The 22,250-nt window shown below is 39.5% G+C and overlaps 5 protein-coding genes across 5 annotated transcripts; 1 reads left to right on the forward strand and 4 right to left on the reverse strand.

Annotated features, from left to right (window-relative positions):
- Positions 1-963: 963 nt before the first annotated feature.
- PCOAH_00054510 (Cytochrome c heme lyase) lies at positions 964-2,301 on the forward strand (the record flags this gene model as incomplete). Its single annotated transcript, XM_020062231.1, has 5 exons — positions 964-1,069; positions 1,235-1,511; positions 1,669-1,755; positions 1,945-2,053; positions 2,185-2,301. 5 exons carry the CDS (start codon positions 964-966, stop codon positions 2,299-2,301), a joined length of 696 nt encoding a protein of 231 aa, XP_019917836.1.
- Positions 2,302-3,912: 1,611 nt separating this feature from the next.
- PCOAH_00054520 (Uncharacterized protein) lies at positions 3,913-5,202 on the reverse strand (the record flags this gene model as incomplete). Its single annotated transcript, XM_020062232.1, has 2 exons — positions 3,913-4,512; positions 4,683-5,202. 2 exons carry the CDS (start codon positions 4,938-4,940, stop codon positions 3,913-3,915), a joined length of 858 nt encoding a protein of 285 aa, XP_019917529.1.
- A 1,249-nt stretch (positions 5,203-6,451) lies between these two features.
- On the reverse strand, positions 6,452-8,334 carry PCOAH_00054530 (Uncharacterized protein; the record flags this gene model as incomplete). The annotated part of the gene is made up of 2 exons (XM_020062233.1): positions 6,452-7,178; positions 7,328-8,334. The coding sequence occupies 2 exons, from the start codon at positions 8,332-8,334 to the stop codon at positions 6,452-6,454; spliced, it is 1,734 nt and encodes a 577-aa protein (XP_019917677.1).
- Positions 8,335-9,957: 1,623 nt separating this feature from the next.
- Positions 9,958-12,573, reverse strand: PCOAH_00054540 (Polyadenylate-binding protein; the record flags this gene model as incomplete). Its single annotated transcript, XM_020062234.1, has 1 exon — positions 9,958-12,573. The coding sequence occupies one exon, from the start codon at positions 12,571-12,573 to the stop codon at positions 9,958-9,960; it is 2,616 nt and encodes an 871-aa protein (XP_019917795.1).
- Positions 12,574-15,051: 2,478 nt separating this feature from the next.
- On the reverse strand, positions 15,052-20,880 carry PCOAH_00054550 (SICA antigen; the record flags this gene model as incomplete). The annotated part of the gene is made up of 7 exons (XM_020062235.1): positions 15,052-15,540; positions 16,001-16,461; positions 16,836-17,760; positions 17,917-18,585; positions 18,819-19,802; positions 19,934-20,647; positions 20,782-20,880. 7 exons carry the CDS (start codon positions 20,878-20,880, stop codon positions 15,052-15,054), a joined length of 4,341 nt encoding a protein of 1,446 aa, XP_019917488.1.
- Between the last annotated feature and the right edge of the window lie 1,370 nt (positions 20,881-22,250).

Here is a 22,250-nt window from a genome sequence, read left to right on the forward strand (position 1 = left end):
ATGTGACATTTTTTTTTTGTTTTTGTACTCCCTCCATGTGGCTCAATTTTAAATTTTCACCACTTTGGTTTTTCATACCGTCCGAACTTATCCTTCGCAAGCCGACCTTTTTAATAATGGGCGCCGTTTGGCTGCCACCACATCGAACCACCCCCCTGATGGCATACGACAGGGTAGGAAATATTTGCATGCGCCTTATCAACACTGACCAGTCCATCATCCCTGTATTGTTTCTTTTTTAAAAAAAAAAATTGTCGACCCAGTTAATGCCACAACTGACGAGGAACGGTTTAACGGATCATGAACCCATCATGCGTAATGCAGAGTCACAAGTTCTTCGCACCGGGAGAATCGCTGTCGTCGGGAAGGAGAAAAAATGAGAAACATTGCAGGAGAGTAGTCCCAACGGGTGCATTCGTGCGAATAAAAAAAAAAAAAAAAAAAAAAAAAGGGGAACACTTCCCACAATGTGAAGAACAAGCACGAACATTTATAGAGGAAACTCTTTGCTGAAGTTCCACGGTGGAACAAAGCAGATCCGCCAGCAACTCTGATGACAACCCCACTAGCCACGCAGGTCACTCCACGACCACTTCACTAACCGCGTCCCCACACTTTTAGATCAGTTGAACCAAAGTGCCAGGTTCCCAAGCGCAGAATCTTATATGGTCTCCATTTTGGTACCTCCCACATGCACTCCAACGGGGCATGCCGAGTTGCAACAAAAACAGGCGAACCATCTGGAAAGGGGAGGGTGAAAAGGAACTAATACGATTAACGTAACCCCTGGTTGGGAATTCATTAAAAATAAAGCAGCATCCGAGTTAGAAATGTACACCTGTATGTGAGTGTATCCACATATGCATCCTCGCAGTTGCGCCTACCACGTGTCGCTGCTTGTAGAAAAGTATCTACCCTGGGGGAGGTTCCAAGAGGGAGATAGGAAAAGACCCCTTCGCAAATATGCAGAGCATAGGCAAGACAATTGGTGATGATGAAAATGGAGAAAAAGTGAGATGCCCCTCGTCCTTAGTGGGGAAATTGAAAATGCCCCAGGAAGCGAAGAATGGTAAGTCAATCCGCCCGTTAGCGCGTTACCGCGTTAGCATGTTAGCGCGTTAGCGGCTTGTGTTGTGTAAGAAGTGTGTCCTGTGCAGACGCACCCTGACTGACCCACCGAATGATCAGTCAGCAACAATGCCGTACCCCCTCCGATATCACCGTCCCCACACAGAAGTGATAAACGAACGGAACATGATGCCGGAAATACCCAACTACTCCCTGCGCGAAGAGTCCGAGTGCCCCCTGAACAGGAAGAGAGACGTTTCTTCCATCCCCAAGAACACTAAAGAGAATTGGCTCTACCCGTCGCCGCAGCAATTTTACAATTCCCTAATTAGGAAGAATAAACACATTGACAGAAATTACATTGACGCTGTGGTGACGGTGCACAACGAAGTTAATGAGGAGTCATGGAAGCACATCCTAAAATATGAGTACCTGCACAGGAGGTATGTCCGTAATATGTGGAGCGTCCATGAGAGGGTTTCGAATGTGCTGCAAGAGCTAAATGTGTGCTAAGTGAACAACACGTCAGCGTAACGACTGTGCATTGTAACGGCAGCGTAGTGTACCCACCCCCGCGTGTCTTTCTTCTCCCCCCCTTAGCAAATGCAGCGAAGTCACTCTGCAGCGGTTTCTTGGAAAGTTCGACGACCTCTCCGTCAAGGCCAAATTTAGGAGCATTTTCTCCAAGTAATGAAAAAATGGCAAAGTGGCAGTGTTACCATGTAGCAGTGCATACACTTGTGCATTTGAGTACATCGACTTTTGTGGTGCTTCTTACGTTTTGTTATCCACTGTTGAAGGAGTGCGGCCTCTATTACCTTTCCGTTGTTTATCCCCCCCAAAATGAACAACACCAATTTTATGACCCCCTCGCAGGCTAGGCAGACCATTCGACAGACACGACTGGTATGTGAATAGGTGCGGGAAGGAGGTGAAGTACATTTTAGATTATTACAACGATGAGTCCATGCAGGATGACAAGAATGTAAGATGCGTCATACTGTGGGTCATTCCTATCACTATATGCATGAGGGGAGAATGGCGCGCTGGAAATAAATACCTCGTAAAAAATGGAAAAAAAAAATGATGATTTGCTTTTTTTTCCTCACCCCGCAGATATACATTGACGTCAGGCCGGCCATGAACAGCTTCTCAAACGTCTGGGATAGAATACGTTACCCATTTTATGAATTTTACTTTAAGCATATCAAGCGGTACGAGTTGTTTAGGTGATCTAGCCCCCGTGGTGTGTGTCTGGATTGGGTAACTAACCAGGAAGGAAACAAAATTGCCACGGGGATTGTGTCCAAAAGGGGGTATAATCAACGGGGATACGGGAGTTCGTGCAGCGAGGCGTTCCCTCACATATTCCGTCTCTCTTTCATTCGTGAATTCTTTATACCATCATCCATAATGGAGTATTCCCTCCCCTTCTAACGTTAGTCCCTTTGTCCAACCTTCGAAAATGAAAAAAATTCACCTCCAGCTGGGCGCAACATAAGGCATAGCCACACACCTTGGGGAATAAAAATGCACCAACTGAAGATTTAATAATATGATAAGCGTGAATGTATCACGCACCGATTTTGTTTGTCTCTCCAAAAAGAAAAAATATATGCCGACGAAGATACGGGTAAAAGGGCACCCGCAGTGGGACTATTCCGTACGCAAGGCGCAATTTTGTATTCAGCCACGTTGGAAATTGTACAAGTAGAGGAATGGGTACCCTTGCCCTCTAACTGTACATGTCGCATCCACGCCGCCCCCCAATTGAAAAGCTTACTTATACATAAAATGCACCTGAAAAAAAGTCACAAATTTTATATTTAAAAAAAAAAAACGAAGTGACGCCCGCTGTACGTCCGTCAAGCTGCGCAGAATGTGTCCATCCTTTAACACAGCGTGATAGTTCGCGTGAAAAAAAAAAAAAAAAAAAAAAAAATTACTTCCGCATGCAGTGCTGTCCGTCACTTTGTTTAAAAAGTAAGGGCATGTGCAAAAAAAGTGTAAAGTGTAAAAAAGGAGTAAAGAGAATCACATAACGTGATGCAGACCGAACAGCTGCAGGAAAGCATCCGCTCCATTTAAAAAGGCAACGCTCCTTTGGTACACACTTGCATTTTTTTCTTTTAAAACATTTTTTTTTTTTAATCTTTGAAAATTATTTTATTTTTTTGTATCTAAGAATTATCGAAGGGGGAATAAAAAAATATATTTATGTGGGAACTGCTGCGAAGGGGAGGGGGAGAGAGGGCTTAGTAGACGTGGCCCTATGACAGCAGGACATGCGTAAGTGCCTCCACGCACGGGAGGCACAAAAAGCATGTGTCTAAGCGCAGGTGCCTGTGGGGCTGGTTCAGATGAACTATCTGCGCTGTGAAATGTGGGCCAGCCGTTATGCACATGCATATCTGGCAAGCGACATGGTGTACATATACACGTGGAAAAAAAAAAAAAAATAAAGGAATTAAAAAAAAAGCAATAAAAAAAAAAAGCAATAAAAAAAAAAAAGCAATTAAAAAAGAAGCCAGTGGGGGGAAGGGGGTTGCACATATGTTACACATACTCATGCCACCTGTTACGCCGCATGGACGATTTTGTAAAATAACAAAAAAAAAAATGAAAGAAAAAAATGAAGGATCCTTCTGCGCTGAGCACACATGGCGGCGCTTCAGTCTGCACTTCTCACAACTGTTGTTACTTCCCCCGAGGGGAGACATTTCCTGCCTACACGCATGCACGAACGCTCCACACGGGAGCTCAACAAAAAAGACATGAACGGTTTCAACAACGAAAACAACGACAGCGTTGGGCCAATTCGGCAGACCAATTCGGCAGGCCCACTCAGGCGTTATTATTGTCTATGGTTATTCTGCTTATCCCATTTATGTTAGCATTAAAAAGTTCGCACTTATCCAAATCGGTTGATGCACCGTTACTACTGAGGGCCCCCCGTTCGTTCAAGTCTGCACCGGCGTACGTATTGGCATATGTATTCGCATACGTATTGCCATACGCGTTGGCGTTTTCGGGCGCCGCTACGTGCGTGCTCATTTTACCATTCGCGCCAACATTCGCAGGGATGTCATTGAAGACGAAAATGTTTTCCTGCGTAGACTCGTTTGTTATGTTAGAGTTGCTATTTTCATCCGGATTCATTTTTATGGAATTCATTAACTCGATCTGTTCATTCTCCTTGTCGAATTCTTTAAAATCATCTTTCTCCTCTGCATCCCAAGTTATGCAAAATTTTACAATTCTTGGATTTTCCACAAATATATGTCTACATATTTTATCGTACTGGGGTACGGCGGGTGGCTTCTCCCTCAGTTCCATGTCTTTGTAAAATGAGTTCATGTAGTAGGCGATCCGAATGAACTCCTTTTCTTTATAGTTGGCTGATATGAGGATGGCTTGCAGGCCCAGCACGCTATCAACATCCATCTGCCAGGGGGGGAAGAAGTGGGGTAGGTTAAAAGGTCGAAACGATGAAGAGGGGGAAGTTGCAGTTGCAACGGTTCGTATTCCTCTTTTCACCGCGAATACGCAGTCTGATAAGCACGACTGCCATGACGGCCAGTTTCAGTTCTACCGGACGGCCATTCTGCACTTACGTTTTTGTAATCGGGCGGATTCACCGCGTAGTCAAACATCATCACGCCCCGCTCGATGGGTCCCAAGAAAATGTTATCCAACTCGATGTCCTGGTTCCCCTCCCCATCGTTGTTCACAGCAGAAATATAAAAAATCTTCCACTCCAAATCGGCCTCTAATTTATTCAATGCCTCAAACTCAATGGTAAAAACGAATGGATCTAAAATGTCACATATGGGATTGTTCACTATTACTTTCGTCACATTAACTTCAGACATGGTTCTTTTTTTTTATTTGCTAATTGGGAGAAAAAATGAGGTAAGAAAAAAAGGCAGGGCAGGGCAGAGGAAGGAATTATTGACCAGTAGGAATATGCCTAACGTATGCGAACGGGAAGATGGCCAATGCTCAGTTCGGTCAAATCATCACAGTGAAAAGGAATTGCCTTAAAAAAAATTAACAAACTTTCTCACCTCTCTTAAAAAAAAAAAAAAAAAAAAAAAAAAAAACACACTCCGTGCTCTCTTGACCAAATCAGTCAAACTTCTTTTTTTTTTGTTTTTTTTTTCTCATGCTCCCTTTTCCCATGTGCCGTGCATGCCAAGTAAAAAAAAAAAAAAAAGTGCGTTAGCTGTGCGGAAATTTGCTAAGGTGGGAATACACATGGGGAAAGGGGGGAATGTTACCATATGTGAACACGTATGTTAACATGCGCGCGTGCCGAACGAACTGAAATGCATGCAGCGAAACTACTAATGAGCAAAGTCGCTAATCCGATAATCCGCTTCACCGCGAAATGGTCAAAAAATGCCAATGCAAGGCAACACCAATGAGCGTAAGGTGCGGCTCAACTGGCCAAGCGCGAAAAAAAAAAAAAAAAAAAAAAAATTCCCTCGATTGGAGTAGGCGAACGGAACTGATGCCCCCTATCTCGAGCGTGGAGTGACCCTTTTGGTTGTGTAACACCTTAACCACACGCACACACACAGTCAGGTGCGCACTTTCGTCACGACGAAACAATGATTTGTAAAAGAAAAGAACAAAAAAAGGAAAAAGGTGAACTATTTTTTAATGACCCCCTCACCCTTTTGGAGAGTCAACGTTCGGGTTGTCTTCAGGGCTGAAACAGAGTTATGATGAACAAGGCATGTGCGGAGAGGGGGACATATGGCCACCCATGTTGTGTGTGCAAGGTAAAGCCCACAAAACAAAAAAAAAAAACCTACCGCATGATGCTTCATACGAGGTAAGCGGGACCCCCTCGAAGGAGTAAACATCATTTATAAAAATGGTAAAAAAAAAAAAGTTACAAAATTTCGCATCGTACATGTGTACATACAGCTCTTGCTCCACAAATGGGAAGCCCCACAAATGCTGCTTCGTCAATCTAGACATTTCCATCGTTAAGCAGCGGAGGAATCTCCTCAGTTCAAGTTATGCGGTTTCTCCTTTTTCCATAAAATAAACACCGTAATGTAGTCACATCCACAAGGGCGTATGGGTAATTATGGCTATTTTTTGCTCCCCCTACACTTTTTTTTAATAGTGTCAACTGAAGGATGCAAACCGCTTCGGCGTGTTCAGCTGGTCGTTTTAACTTCTCTCCCCCCTCTGGAGTGATAGAGTGCTAACAATTCCATCTCTATATGTCCCACTTTATTTGGGACAAATTTAATATAAGTTTGACAAAAAAGCAAAAAGGAAAAAACAAAAAGGCTTTACAAAATGGGAAAAGTTCTCCCCAAGTGGGGGAGCAAACTCACACCGGCGTCCGCCTCGCAGTGTTGGTTTAACCCCCCCCTGTGGCCACAGGGCCGGCCCCAAAAAGGTCATACACGTAAAACGAATTTGCCTTAACGGAGAAACACATATTATCGCCACCGTTGAAAAAATCCGCAGCAAGCACATTGTATCTCACATTGTTATTAAACCAAGGCACGTTACAATACACATAATTTGTATGCAGGTCGATCAGCTTAATACCATTCTTTGCCAGCTTGGTATAATATAAGAGGCAATTGTGGGAGGGGTTAAATATAGCATTACTAACTGGGAGCGTCAGATTTTTAAAGCTCTTAATGGGGGCCGTCAAATTGTCCACATGGAATAAATTAAGGAAGCCGCTAAATGAACCCGTAACGATATAATCATTATGGATGGTAAAACATGATGGGAAGACTGAGTAGTTATCTACCACTCGGGTGATTAATTTATTTGTGTTCAGACACCAGTTGTATAGGTTACCCTTACTGTCAATGGCAAATAAGGTGTTTGTTTTTTTGTGGAAATTCATACCAATACATTTATAATCCATTTCGAAATTCTTCACGACGTCAAAACTTCTTGTGTCGTAGATATTTATCTTCCTGCTCCGCCTGAAGGATATGCCATACAGGTGATCGCTACTATGTTGGGATAGGTCATTATTCTCCTCATTTTTTGTGTCAAAGAATTTTATTTCCATGGGGATCACACGTCCAGCGTTTCCAGGATGAATGCGATTTTTGTATACAACCCTGTAAGGAAGGGAACAAAGGGGATGAAATGTAGTGAACTATAAACAACACAGCATATTGACATCGCTTGCAGAAGGAAATATATATGGTATGCCAAACCGTTCCACGCGCAATAAACAACCCCTCACTCCGCAACCGCTTGTACTTACCCCTTTTCCAAATTATAGTTCCGAACGTAGTTATCATGCATGAGGATGTATACGCTTCCGTTGCTTTCGTGCACATGACCGATCCTCCCTCGGAAGGAAACCTTCTTCGACATGCTGAGCAACCTCTCCTTGTACTGAAGCACATACAAATCGGAGTTATACACAGGCAGAATTAAATTTGCCTTGGGCATGCCCACTAGCTGTCTAATTTTCTTATCCTCAATTTGATGAAAAGTAAATTTCTGTAAGTAATATTTCAAAAATATGTTTTTTTCATTCATTTTATTTAGTCGCTTCTTCTTCTTTATGTGAGAATCCATTTCCTTGTTATCAAAGATGTATATGTCTTCCATTCTTATGGTGGATGCTGCGTTTTTTTGTTCCTCCCCCTCGTACGTTTCGATATCCACTTTTTCGATGTACTTTTCGAAATAATTTTCGCTATGTTCATTTTTGATCAAGTGTTCTTCATCCGTTTCATGTCCTATTTCGACTTGGTCTCCGTCTAGGCTTTCTTCATCCTCCGATTCGGCGGCAAACCCTCGGGAACGGCTATTCCAGCCCCCCTCCAACACATCATCATCCGAGTCATGCCACACTTTGTTGCTCCGTACATGGCGTAACTTCTTCTGGCCTTCTTCCTGTTTGTCTTCTTCCCCTACGTCATCATCATCGTTGAGATAATTGCCAAAGTCGAAAAAACCTTCCTCCTGGTCGCCTCGTCCATTTTCTTCTTCTCCACATGGGTTATCATTTTTTATAATTATAGATGCCTCCTCGGGGGAAGATGCTCCATCTTCATTTGGTCCGTCAAAATTTGTATGACGAACGCGCCTCCAGTTTTTGTTTTCCACATAAGTGGTATTATTATCACTTTTTATTATTTCCACCCTGCCGTTCCTTTGCGCAACGGCCTTTTGCTTTATTAACTGATCCTCCTCCTCGTTGTCACTTAAAAACGTGTCAGTAATTATGACATCGTCGTCCTGGATTATGGAGCTATCCATGTTGTTCTGCGTGGATTGGGCAGACTACACTTGTTTGGGTGGCTCGCTCGCACTGTACGAAAGCGCGAAATGCATATATCTCTACTTGACAGGATGCATGGATCATTACATTCGTAAATTTGTACTTTTGTATACCCTCCAGGATGGATCAATCTGTCGATTGTTCATTTTTTTTTTTTTTTTGAACTGTTTATACTTTTTTAAAACAACATGAGAATGTACAGAATTGCGGCAAACTTGCCACCTGGAAGGAACGCCTAAACAAAACTCCGCTGTTGAAATTAAGGCAAATTACATTACCGCATTTTCTTTTTTATGTTGTTTTTTAATGGGTAGTACATTTCTTCCGTTATTTCTATTTCTTAAATTTTTCGCTTTTTTATAATTAAAAAATTGGGGGGACAGTGGCTAGCCAATTTACAGCGGAATATTTTTTTTTTTTTTTTTTTTTCCCCAAGCGGAGAAATTTTACAAGAACCGTTCAGGTGGAATTTTTTTTGGAAATTTTTTTATCCGCCCGGCATACATATGGGTACCTTCCCACTGGCAATACTTCGGACGTACATTCGAACATTTCCCCGTGAACTTTCCGTTTTCATGCCAACTAGGAGGAAGTGACAATTCGCAGAAGTATTCTCCTTTTGGACGACTCCTGATCGGTACAACAACGTAGCTTCGCAGAGGATTAAGACCCCCGTGGGGAGTTTAAAAAAAAAAAAAAAAAGGCTTCAAAAAGTTACTGCCAAAATATGTTGGCATGCCGACTAATTCACACGAACCGTTTTATTTTCCATGAATTTGTTTTTTTTAAAATGGTTAAACTGAAACTTTGAAGGGGAAGAAATTTATATCTTACTCGAACATGTTGTCCATCATTATATGCATGTGCGTGTAGGATGTTTGACTTTTGTAGAGCGCGCGTTACATGGTGTGAAATTAACCAGTGAAAGGAAGCACATGGAAAAGAGAACACGCAAAAAGGTAACAGCACGCGTAAAATCTACACAACAATGAAAACTTCTTCTGCACACATATGTAATTATTTTTTGCTAGCCTTCGTCATGCCTCCCCAGCAGAACGAATGCATTATTTAACAAAGTGGCTGATTCGTTCGTCAGAAAGGAACCCCAAAGAAAAACAAAATTACAACGCAATTGCAATTCTTTTCGATTCCATATTGGCAATTTAAAATGCCTCAATTTTTTTTTTTTCTCATTTTAGCATTAGGGAAACAAGTTTGTAATATTCTCTGAAATTTTTGTTACTCTTGCCTTTTTGTGTACAAAAAAAAAAAAAAAAAAAAAAAAAAAAAACTTATTCTTTTTAGAACGATTCACATAATTTCTTTCTTTGCATACAAAAATGGGAAGGGCAGATAAGCGTGAAATGTGTGCATACACGGTGAGTAAAGGGATTTCTCGTACAATTCGTATGGGCATGTGAAGGTGACTACATGCATAGGTGTGTACATACATATATATATCCATATGTGAGTCGAATTAATTGCCGAACAGCGTCCAAGCGGATCGCAGACACCGCGTAGGAAGCCCGCTGCCAGGGTTACAACGTAACAACGTACAAACGTATAAAAGAGTACCAACATATACATGGAACATTCCGCGTCTACTTGGCCTTCTGCAGCACGACAAGCGCCTCGTCAATTTTCTTCTTCAGCTGCTCCTCATTTTCCAGCAAAATTAGCAGCTCGGAGTTGTCCATCTCCAACATCATTCCCGTGATTTTTCCAGCTAAAGTTGGGTGGTAGTTTGCAACCAGGGGGAATAAGTTTTCTCCCAAAACTTGCTTCTGCATGGAGGGAGGTGCAGACGCCAACGCAGCAGCAGTTAAAGTCGAGTTGTTGTTAAAGTTCACGTTCATGTTATTAATTGGGTTCACTTTATTTGCATTTTTGTTTGGCATTTCCATACGGTTTCTTGCTTGTGATGTGAATTTGAAGTTTCCATTTGGAGGTACCTGTTGTTGCATTTGTTGGGCCGCCTTCTGTTGTGTCTGTTGTTGTTGTGATGGTTGTTGCGTCTGTTGTTGTGGTGGAGGTGGTCCCTGGTGGTTCATCTGGTTGGCCTGAGCAGTGTTCTGCTTACCTACCATGTTGAGAGGTATCTGTTTCTGGTTTGGCATGTTTCCCATATTTCCTCCTCCCATATTTCTACCCGCTCTGTTGTTCATGTTCCTCATATTATTGTTCAACATTTGATTGTTTCCAGGCTGTTGTTGCATCGGTTGGTTGTTGTTGTGTTGTCCTGGTGCGTTCATATTCTGTTGTTGTGGATTTGCTTGTCCTAGTGCGTTCGGATATTGGTGTCCTGGGTGCAGTTGGGAGTTAACCTTATTCTGATTCATACTGTTATTCATCATGTTGGCTCCTCCTTGTGCGTAGAATCTCATTTGGTTCATCTGTCCTCTTAAATTCGCATTGAAATTTAGTTGCTGTTGAGCTGCCTGTTGGTGAACCACTTGTTGTTGTGCCGCTTGTTGATGTCTCCAGGAAATGAGGTTATTCTGGTTAAATGGAGTTAAAACAGGTCTACCATAATTTAAAGTGTTCTGATTAAACTGCATCTGTGGGGACTGTGGGTTTGGGTATTGCATGGGAGAATTTAATGCATTATTCATGTGGTGCCTTATGGGGTGCATGCGGAATCGTTGTTGTAGTCTAGATAATCTTTGTTCTCTCTTTTCTGCCAAACCAACGTATAGGGGTTTTCCATTGATGATTTTCAGGTGCATTTCTGTTACTGCTTTGTTTGCTTCTTCTTGTTGTGCGAAGCAGACAAAACCGAACCCTTTGCTTTGTTCCTTGTCGTCTCTCATGACCTTTGCTGAGGTTATGGTGCCATATGGTTCAAACAGTTCCTTCAATGTTTGGTCGTCAATCGCATCGTCCAAATTTTTTATATACAGATTTACACCCTGGTGTTTGTTTTTACTTTCCATGTTGAGGTTATCAAATTTGGCCTTCAGAATGGCATGTCTTCTGGCTCTCGACTGATGAGGTCCTACATATAGGATGTTAGGACTGTCTGCGTTCTCTGAACCACTTTCCTTTTTACTAATTGCATTTGTGCTTTCTCCTTGTGCGGCTGCATTTGCTCCAGCGCTATTTCCTGCGTCTTCCTTCGCGTTGGCAGCTGCATCTGTGGAAGTGGCCCCTGATGCTTCATTGGCCTTATCGTCAGATTCGTCATTGTTGCCTTCTTTTGCCTTGGCGGATTCTGACGTTGCTGCGGTGGTGTTAGCTGCTCCTTCAGTTTCTTCTCCACTTTTGCCAGCCTCACCAGCGGTAGCAGCTTTGTTGTCCCCCTTCGCATCTACTGCTGCTTTACCGCCTTCAACTTCTGCCCCATTAGCGTCCGCACTAGCGTTGCCAGCCCCGCCATTTATACCTGCACTTCCACTCTCTGCTTCTTCCTTTTTCGCATCGTAGGTATGATCTATCTGCCCATCATCGGTGATCTTCTTTCCGTTCAGATTTTCCATAGCATTTTTTGCACTCTCCGAATCAGCATAATTGATGAAGCAAAATTTCCTATTCTTATTATCCGTCTTCACAATCATGGACGTAATTTCTCCATATGGACTAAAGAGCTGCTTCAAATGTGCCTCAGTAACACTGTCTGGGAAATTCTTCACATACAGGTTCGTAAATTTAGTATCGTTTGTAGCTCTCTCCGACCTTTTTATAAAATGGCCTACATATACATTCTTCGATCCTAGCTGAATTCCATTCACCTTTTCGATGGCTTCCTTTGCACTCTCCTCATCCTCATAGTGAACGAACCCATAGCTTTTGCTCTTTCCAAATTCATCCGTTGCAACTTTACATGAGAGAATATTTCCAAACATGCTGAACGTATCAAATAGCGCCTTATTATCTATAGACTTGTCTAGATTTTTCACGAAGATATTACCTGCACCACTTTTTCTCAAAGATGGATCTCTGTGACTCCACATGAGTCTAGCTGGCTGTCCCTTAATGTTTGTATAGTTTAATGTGTCCAATGCTCTTTCCGCGTCTGCTAAGTTGTGGTAATTCACATATGCGTAACCAAGTGATTTTCTTGTCACGCTGTCTCGACATACTCTTATGGATGACACATGTCCAACGGTGTTGAAAATTTCGTACAGGACTGCCTCGGTCACGTCCTCATTTAGGTCCCCTACATACAGGGAGGCGGTGGAAAAACTTGGGTGCATAATATTCGTTCCAGTGGCCAGCATCTTGTCAACTTGGGGGGGCTCCTTCGTGATTTGAAAAGGGGTCACCACGTGTACGTAGCGGTAAGTAAATATAAGCAGCGCTTAAACACAGCTTTTTCTCTCCTCGTTCGCAAACTCGGGAGACGCAGAAAAAATAAAAAAAAATTAAAATTTAGCACGCACAACTGAAGTAACACCCAAAATGTGCATTCACGTACACCTAATGCGATGCAGAGCGGTCGCCAAAGACACTCCCTCAGATGAATAAATTGAAATAAATTAAAAGGCAACGGGTGGGTTAAAATTACCAGGGGGTAAAAATATATACTACCCTATGTATATTTGCTAATTTGTTTTTATAGCCTTCCGGTTCGCCTCAGCGTCCACACAGTCGCGCATGCTCAAGCGTATACAATTGTGTTATGCATGTAATGTTACTAATGTATTTCCTACGCATGTAATCAAACCCCGTACACGTATGCGTCGATTTGCCAATTTAAATGTACACTGACATAAATCCGCACGTGTCGTTCCTATATACTCCTTTTCGTAACTTAACCTCGCGCAGGCGGGAAGATATATATACGGATGTGGGTGGTTGGCAGCTGTACATGTAGGCAGGGTAACGTTCGCGCAAGTATACAAAGCGCCTTCGTATGTACACTATGTATTCACGTGGGTATGCATGAATATGCAAATATGGAAAAAGGTAAATACGTATTATATATGTACTTATTTTTGTGCTTATATTTGAGCGTATTTTTGTTCGTATTTTTTGGTATGCTTATCTGTTTGCTGGTTCTTCCTTCGCCAAAGCTGCTTCCTTCTACCTCCTTTGATGCTTTTTTTTTTTTCTTTTTTTCCTTTTTTTTTGTAGTTTTTTCCTTTCCAGGGGTTTTTATACTGTTTATTTGTTTTGTTTATATGCTTATGCTATTTTTTTTAACATTATAGCCTTTTATTTTACGTTTTTTTTGGTTTTTTATGAGTTTCATATTTTTATAAAGTTTTTGGTTTTTTTTTTTTTTTGTAAATTTTTTTTAATTATATTTTTAAGGGTATAAATTTTTTTTTCCTTTTTTTTGAAATACGAAATGGTGTGGGGCGCGTGAACAAAAAATAAATTTCGCAGTCGGAAAAAAAAAGAAAAAAAAAAGCGGAATGCGCGCGAGAATGGACATACGGCGACGTGACCGAACGTACCGACGAACATATTACGAACGCCGCGCTTCATACATACGTATTGCTACTTTATTTGTCCCGACTATTGCGCATACAATATGCTCGAGCAGGGGTGACGCGATATGCGGGTAAAGATACTCAAGTCAATGCTTAACCGCAGATTTTAATAAGAAGGCGTGGATGGGCGCACGCGGCAATTCCAGCGGGCTTCTGCCGGACGATAATCGCGTACGCAAAAAGGGAAAAAAAAGGAAAGATGGATTATATAATCGTAGCAGCAGCGGTAAGTAGTAATACATATATGTACCCCGCTGTAGTCCCTTATTTTTTTTTATTTTATTTTTTTTGCGCAAAAAAAGGAACTAGCCTAAGTTGAAGGCTTCAAGCAATTGGTACCCCTCATGCGAGGCCGTACTACGCTATTTTGTTCGCAGCGTACGTTATCGCCTTTTTAGGCGTATATTTGCCTGCCGCATTTTACCCCCATTTTTCCTATTTTTATGTAGCCCCTATTTATACGCAACATTTGCATACCCTTTTTTGCGTATATATTATCTTCCCCCCGTGTTTAATCACCCCCATGCCGCGCGCATCAGAAGCAGCCACCTAACAGTTGACATGAAGAAGAGAAAAGGCCAAAAAAGGGGCCCCTCCAAAATATATAATACTCCTCAGACAGAATGTATGCATATTTCCGCCAATCGACTTCGCAAAAAATAATCCTCCCCCCCCCCGCCAAGGGGCACAACATAACCTTATTATGCAATAACTACATAATTTATTTATCTAATTTTTTTTTTTACCCCCCTGGTGACAAAAAAAAAAAAAAAATCCCCCAATGGCTTTTCTTTCCCCTTGTTCTTCATCTCTATATCTACTTCCCCTTTTTTTTTTCTTTTTTTTGGATAATGTTTATGATGAAAGAATTTTATAAATATTGGGTAGAAACTTCAGATAGTCGGAATTTTGTTTAAAGAAAAAAGAAAGAAGGGCGCAAGCAGAAGTGTACACAATGATTAAATTTAGAAAGGGAAAGGAAGAGAAGGAATTATTATGTTAAAGTAAGAAAAGTTACAAAGATAAAAGTTTGTGAAAGAAAAGTAACTAAAAATTTTGCTTCTTCAATGAAGAAGTTGCAAACAAGTAAAAATTAAATATTAAAAAGCTTACCAACAAATCAGTTAACTAGAAAATTTACCAAAAAATCGGAATAAAGGGAAAATTTCTTTCCTTTTCACTTATATTAATTGCACATAAACACGTAAACAATTTAATACACAAAACGAAAAAAAAAGAAAAAAAAAAGAAAAATATATACTACACCCTAAACCCGGAATCTGAACTTGGAACATGTTCCTCACGAACATCTTCTTCAGGAACACATTCCACAGAAACAAGGTCTTCCTCCCTAAACCCGGAATCTGAACTTGGAACCTCTTCCTTAGGAACATATTCCTTAGGGACCTTTTCTTCCTCTATAAATTTGCTTCCCGTAAATTCTTGAACCAAAATTTCAAAAAAGTCTTCCTTCGTCGAATGCAGGTCCACTTTTTGACATTCGTCTAAGACTTCTAAATGAATATCAATAATGGTGCGGTGACACACATGGCGATCAACGCCCTGTTTTTTTGACCTCTTCGTTTTTGTTGGAGCAGATCTTGGTTGTCTGCGTTTCTTTACTAATGTATATTCATGTGGACCATCGTGGTCGTCCACAGGGTCAATAATCTGTTCTTGTAAGGAAGGATGACCAGACACTTGATGAGTTCTTCTGTAACGTTTTCTTTTTTTACCAAAGAAAAAATACTAAAAAAAAGAAGGGAAGAAAGAAAGAAAAGGGGGGGTAAGTAATTTTTAGGGTGCGAAATGTTGCTCTTAAAACAAGAATTATCATTATAATATAAGTGCAAATCCTACATCTAATACAGGATCTGTTATTTATTTTTCTTTCTTTTTTTTTTTTTTTTTCCTCCTTTTCTTTTTTATTTTTTCCTTTATTTAGATGCACTCTTCTGGGAGCAATCCGTCTCTTAAAAATTAAACACCAAGTCATCTTATTGTCCTTACAACTTAAAACATTAATCCTTAGTATGAAATCCTACACAAACACCCCTAAAATGCGAAATCCTACACACATACACGCTAAAATGCGAAATCTTACACACACACCGCCTAAAATGCGAAATGCCACACCGTCCCCACTGATTCATTCACCTTAAATTTTTTTTTTTTTTTTTTCCTTTTTATTAAATATTTTTTTTCTTACCTTCCAAAGGAGATAACTTATGACAGAGGTAGCAAGGAATACAGGAATGGTAGGAAGATATGGGGTAAGATCAGAAGGGTTGATTTTGTTATGAACTGGTGCTGCTGTTGGTGTACGTGTTGCTGTTGTAACAGACGCTGATTCGTCCGCTGATGGACTTGGTGAAGCTGCGGGGACAACAGGAGCAGTTGGACCAGGTACGGCACCACTGGTAGCAGGTGGGACACCACCTTGTGAAGTATGAGAACCACCTAGGCCACCCTGACCAGCACTTGTCTGGTCCGGGTTAGAGTTAATAGTGGGAGGGTGCGGTCCAGATGGGTTATCATTATTAGTTCCTGATGTAGTATCAACTGCACCCGCTTGCTTCGTTTCTGTTGGGACCTGTGAGCCAGAACCATCAGCACTAGCACCAGGACCCTGCACAGTTCCTTTGGTTTGATCACTTTGTTCACCTGAACCTAAAATGTAAGTGAAAAGGGTAGTTCCAGCATCAGCAAAAGTAGCGACATCTTGAATATTATATGGACCCCTGTGCACACACTTCCTTATTTTGTTTTTCATTTTTAATTTTTTTACTTTTTTATTTTTTATTTTTTACTTTTTAATTTTTTAATTTTTTACTTTTTTTCTTTTTAATTTTTTACGTCCTAGTTTTTTACTTTTTACATTTCTTACTTTTTAATTTTTTTTACTTCTTAACTCTTCACTTTTTAATTTTTAAATTTTTTACTTTTTTACACTTCTTTCACTTTCTAATTTTTAGATGTGTCTTATGGATGCACACACATTTCTTTAAGAGTGTTCATTTCTTTTTTTTTATTATTATTCCTACCTGGAATTTGGGGTACGGGCCCTAATGCGGAACCCGAAGGAGTTTCCGTGTCTGTTCCTGTGCTTGGAGTTTGGGAATCTGCATGTGTAGGGGTAGGATCAAGTGTTATTATGCCCTCCCGAATTAGGGAGGGATCAATTCCATCAGGAAGATCGTCATCATTCCTTTGTGGTGTGGAAAAAGTACTAATCTGAACTTCACCAGGCCGGGTACCTATTTCACCAATGGGATTCTTAGCACAAAGTTCTACACCCCCATCGAGGCTGTCCGTTTCATTACACTTACCTGCATTACTTTCATGTTGTGTTTTTTCCTTTGGTTCTGGTTCTGCAGGTACATGTAGAGGTGCTGAATCCTTACCTGGAATTTGCTGTGTTGTCTCCGTATCCCCACTTCGTTGGTCTACCTTTGTCTGGGAGGGTGCAGCGGGTGGTTTGACTGCAGCCTTAGGACAGATCTTCTGTAGAATTTGTGTTATTTCTTCTTTCTTCTCGAGCTCCTTTTTTATTTCTTCTCGTAGACTCTTTCCACGGAAAATCATATGCGCACATGAGTCCCATTTACATTGATCACATTTATTATTCCCATTACATTCAGTTGTGTGAAGATCCTCTCCTAAATTAAAAAACTGCTGTACGCTGTTATTTACCTCTGGACACTTTTCCTTAATAAGATCTGAGTACACATTTAATATAAAGCATTCCATAGTTTGCTTAAAAATTCTGTAATTTTCCTTATGATTGGGATAGTCCTTGTCATCTGCTTCAATATTGTATATATGCTTCAGTCCACTGACAATTTGCTTGCATGCTGCTTCCTTCTCCGCTTTCATTCCTTTGCAGTAACTATGCACTGTGGTATCTGGCTGAAGCATGGCCTTGGCAAGAGGGTCGATCGTTTTCATTATATCATTCCAACTTTGATTCTGCACATACAATGGAAAAAAGAAGGAAGGAACATGGTAGTATAAGTAATACTTATACAAAAACCATTTCCATTTTCTCCCTGTGAACATATATATCGTTCCACTATTTTAATTCGACACAATTAGACTTTGATGAGAAATATAAATATGTCAAACCTCCCAAATATTTTTGGCCTGCGCTTTGCGCTCTTCCCTTCTGTCCCTGGTCCACTGTGTTATTACACACTGGGTGCGATCACATAAGGAGTTAAATGTAGAACTTATATCTTGATCTAATTTTTCTTTTTCTGTATTCTTCTGGAGCAAGGCATCCAAATTAGAACCCACCGTTTCTTTTTTATCGCCTATTTTACAATTTTTATAGTTTCCATCCCATTTACATTCAACACATGGATAACCATTCTTCTTTCCCATACACCCCTTATTAAACTGGTCATTCCCTTTCTTAAATGCTTGTTCTATTGTTTGCTCACTGACTTCACAGGGGGATTTAACGAGCTGTTTCAATCTATCAGCATAAGCGTTTAGAACTAAGCATGACACAGTTTGCTTAAACAACCTGTTGTCCTCTGCTTCCTTCTTTTTCTGCTCTGCAGTTTTTGTTTTATCCCCATTATTTAAATCACTAGGATCTATTTCAATATCGTATATGTGCTGTAATCCTGCAGTAATATAGTGGCATGCCTTTATCTCTGGGGCAGTGACTCTTCTACTATCTGTCTCTGTTTTTTTATCAGCACAGTAACTTTTCATTTTTGTGCTATTTGTAGATATTTCTTTAAACATTTCTGTGGCGATGTTGTTAATATCATTCTCCATATTATTCTGTCAATATGAGATATAGGGAGGTAAAGGAAACGAATGTATGCTATATAATTATATGCACACTATAATTATTATGCTGTCCATCTCCCCCCCTATATAATTATTATATGTGTCCATCTCCTCTATAATAATGTCCACACTACAATTATGTGCCTAATTTCCCTTGTTAGTTTGTACAACCTACAGTACTCACAAAAGTGTCCTTTATTTTAAAGAACAATAGTATTCCTTACCCAGGTTGGATCCTGACCTCTGTTTATACCCCATTTCTTTGTTACGCAATTTACGCGGGTACATAGGTCACCCTTGTTGGTGCAGTCATCATTTTGGGATGATTGAATTGGTGGAGGAGGAAGTTCACTGTCGTCTTCACTTCTTCCTAATTGTTCTGCACCTTTGTTCTTTGACTCCTGAAAATTCTGCTGCAGGTTGTCATTTATACTTTCCATCTTTTTCTGAAATCCATCAACGTCCTCCTTGTTTCTATCTGCTTCCTTTAATATTTCCCCCAAAGCGTTTTTCTTCCAAGTTTCAGTATCCTTCCTTATGTCTGGTTCCTTATCCCCACCATGTATTCCTAATAATTCTAAAGTGTCCGCTTTACTTTCTATTCCTTTGGGACAATTTGTTTCCCCTTTTTTCTTTATTCTGTGTAGTGCGGTATTCATTTTTGAAACTGCCTGCAATCCTTTTGTTGCATTATATGGCCTGCTATATGTATTTATCCACTGTTCCAACTGTTCCCATATTAACCTACCACCCATTCTTACACTGCTAACATCGACGTTCTTACATTTTCCATATTGATCTCCCTCTTCCACGAAATTTATATAACTGTCTACAGCCTGTCCCACATGTTCCGCTACTTTATCCAGAGCACAGTGCATTCCTAACATTCTCATCAAGGTAACGTGGCCCACTAGACATCTTAGGTAGGCCTGCAATTCTTTTTCTTGTTCACTTTCCCTTTTCTTCCACTCTTTCGGTTTCCATTGCCACCCTACGTTATTTTTCCGTTGATATTTCAGTTCTAATCCATTTATCCAGAAGAAGATTTGTATTAATATTTTGCATAATTCCTTCTCTACGGACCCTTTTAATCCACCTATACCATTGTCTTCCTCCATACCACAGAATGTATTTTCTGTTTCCGTATTTTCACCAATATTCTCCATCATGTCCCTGAATATTTCATCTAATTTCTTCCATATTTCATCCTGTAAAATAAATTATAATAAACATATATTTGTATACATTTTCCCAGCCTCACCTACACTACTAACTCTTCTTTATTCTATTATATTTATATTATGGTCCTACTTATATTTCTATATTTAAGATTTATTACCTTAAAGTTGTCCAATTTGTCTATACCCTTCGCTTTTATCCATTGTACCAATAAGTTGGTTATGAATTTAAAATCCGCTTTGCTCATTTTTTTTCCCTCCGGTTCCCGGTCCGCTGAATTCCCTGCACCCACTCCACTGCTCTTATCGGAATGACCTACTCCTGATACAGAATTGTTCTGTGTTGGACATGGTTTCCTCGGTTCTTTATTTATTAATTCCATAACATCGGTATTCTTCTTCATAGCAAATTGAATATATCCTAACATCTTGATAGTGTTTACTTCCATCTGCTCTAAATTTCCATACGTACATCCTTCACATTGAGTTCCAGGACTCAATGCACTCAGAGTCCCTACTGTATTAAGTTGTTCGTTCATATTTTTCATTTCCTTAAATATAGTACTTATAACATTCTCCTTATCGCAATGTGAAGATAAGTATAAAGTGGACCATAAGGTCATTATTGTACAATACACATACTCCTCCATTTCTTTATTAACGTTTTCTTCATTACATTTACTTCCTCTAATGTTTTGGATCTTCCATAAGTTCTGTGCAATAAAATTACATACTTTTTTCTCGTCGTCCGTACTTATTTTGTTCTGCCCTTTCATTTCTTCGCATAGTTGTCCGGCAAGTCCACTACTACCATCATTATTCATTCCTTTAACAAATGCATTCACCCAAGGCACTATTGCATTGTATAGCTTTGTCTGCAAGTTAGAGTAATATTTTTATATATATTCTTTGTGCATTATGTATTTATTATTTATAAGGAAAAATATCATCACCTAATACAGTGATGCTATTTCAGACTGTATATATTTCCTAAAGCAGAATAATTTACCTCCACCGCTTTCCTATTATTCCCATCATATCCATTTTCCCTTAACCATCTGTCCTTCAGAGGGCCAAATTCCTTATCTTCACCCTTCTTCGAAGCCATTTTTTCCTTACTGTATGAAATTTTCTTGGACGAACCGGAAATAATACTCCATCGATCTTCATATAGACCTTTTTGTTATGGTCTACATTAGGACGTCCCATGATGCAGTAACATATGAATTCTACCCAAGGACTTTTCTCATTTTATTATTCGCTGAGATAAACTAGGAATGTTCGTCTCCTTCTTTTTCGTTTTCTTCTTTTTTCTTTTCATCCATTTTTACATAACCTTATTGTACATATATTTTGTATATATTCATTCCGTCACATTATTCATTCTCTTTTTCTCATTTTATACAATTTTAAACTTAAATTTAACGCAATGACCTCATGTGAGAACAATTTCTTCCTCATGAATTTGTTATAAATTAGTGTTAAGAAAAAATTGTTCACCAAAGGAAAAAAATTTTTTTTATAGGAAACTAGAAGAAAGTGGAATCTATCTTTACGATTCCTTACTTTCCCATTTTTCCTTCTCTCTTTTTTTTTTTTCTTCTTCTTCCTTCTTTTTGTTTTGTTTTGTTTTGTTTTCTTTTTCCCCTTTTTTTCCTTCTTTTAATTTTTTTCTTCTTTCATTCTTTTCTTTTTTTTCTTTCTTTTTTCTCTTCTTTTTTGTCCTTTAAAAAAATATAACCTCCCCCTCCTTCTTCATGCGCTATAATCTTCTAAAAGAAAAGAGGAACTATCTGCCTCCTTTTTTATTTATTTTATTTATTATATTTTTTTTAGTTTTTAGGAAATTTTAAGAAGAATGTAGTGCGTAGTAGAGGGAGGGTTGTTCTTTCTTTTGTTTTAGAAGAATATAGTGTATAGGAAGGAGACTTTTTTTTTTTCTAGGGAAAAAAAAATATAATAAATAAAATAAATAAAAAAGGAGGCAGATAGTTCCTCTTTTCTTTTAGAAGATTATAGCGCATGAAGAAGGAGGGGGAGGTTATATTTTTTTAAAGGACAAAAAAGAAGAGAAAAAAGAAAGAAAAAAAAGAAAAGAATGAAAGAAGAAAAAAATTAAAAGAAGGAAAAAAAGGGGAAAAAGAAAACAAAACAAAACAAAACAAAACAAAAAGAAGGAAGAAGAAGAAAAAAAAAAAAAAGAGAGAAGGAAGGAAATAAAGAAAAAGAAGGAACAAGAAGAGAAAAAAGAAGAGAATGAAAAGGAAGGAAATAAAGAAAAAGAAGGAATGGGGTGTGCTAGGTTCTCTCATTTTTTTTGTGAAATATGAAAAGTAAATGAAGAAATTGTAAGAATTTTTCTTTCTTGTATAGTGCAAATGAATTTAAGGGAAAAAAGAAAGAGAACGAGACAGTAGAATGGTGATAGGTTCCTATGTTTTTTACCTCTAAGAAAATGCAAGTGGTGCATAGGAAGGT

Source organism: Plasmodium coatneyi, chromosome 14 (genome assembly GCF_001680005.1).
Source record: "Plasmodium coatneyi strain Hackeri chromosome 14, complete sequence".
Lineage (NCBI taxonomy): Eukaryota > Apicomplexa > Aconoidasida > Haemosporida > Plasmodiidae > Plasmodium > Plasmodium coatneyi.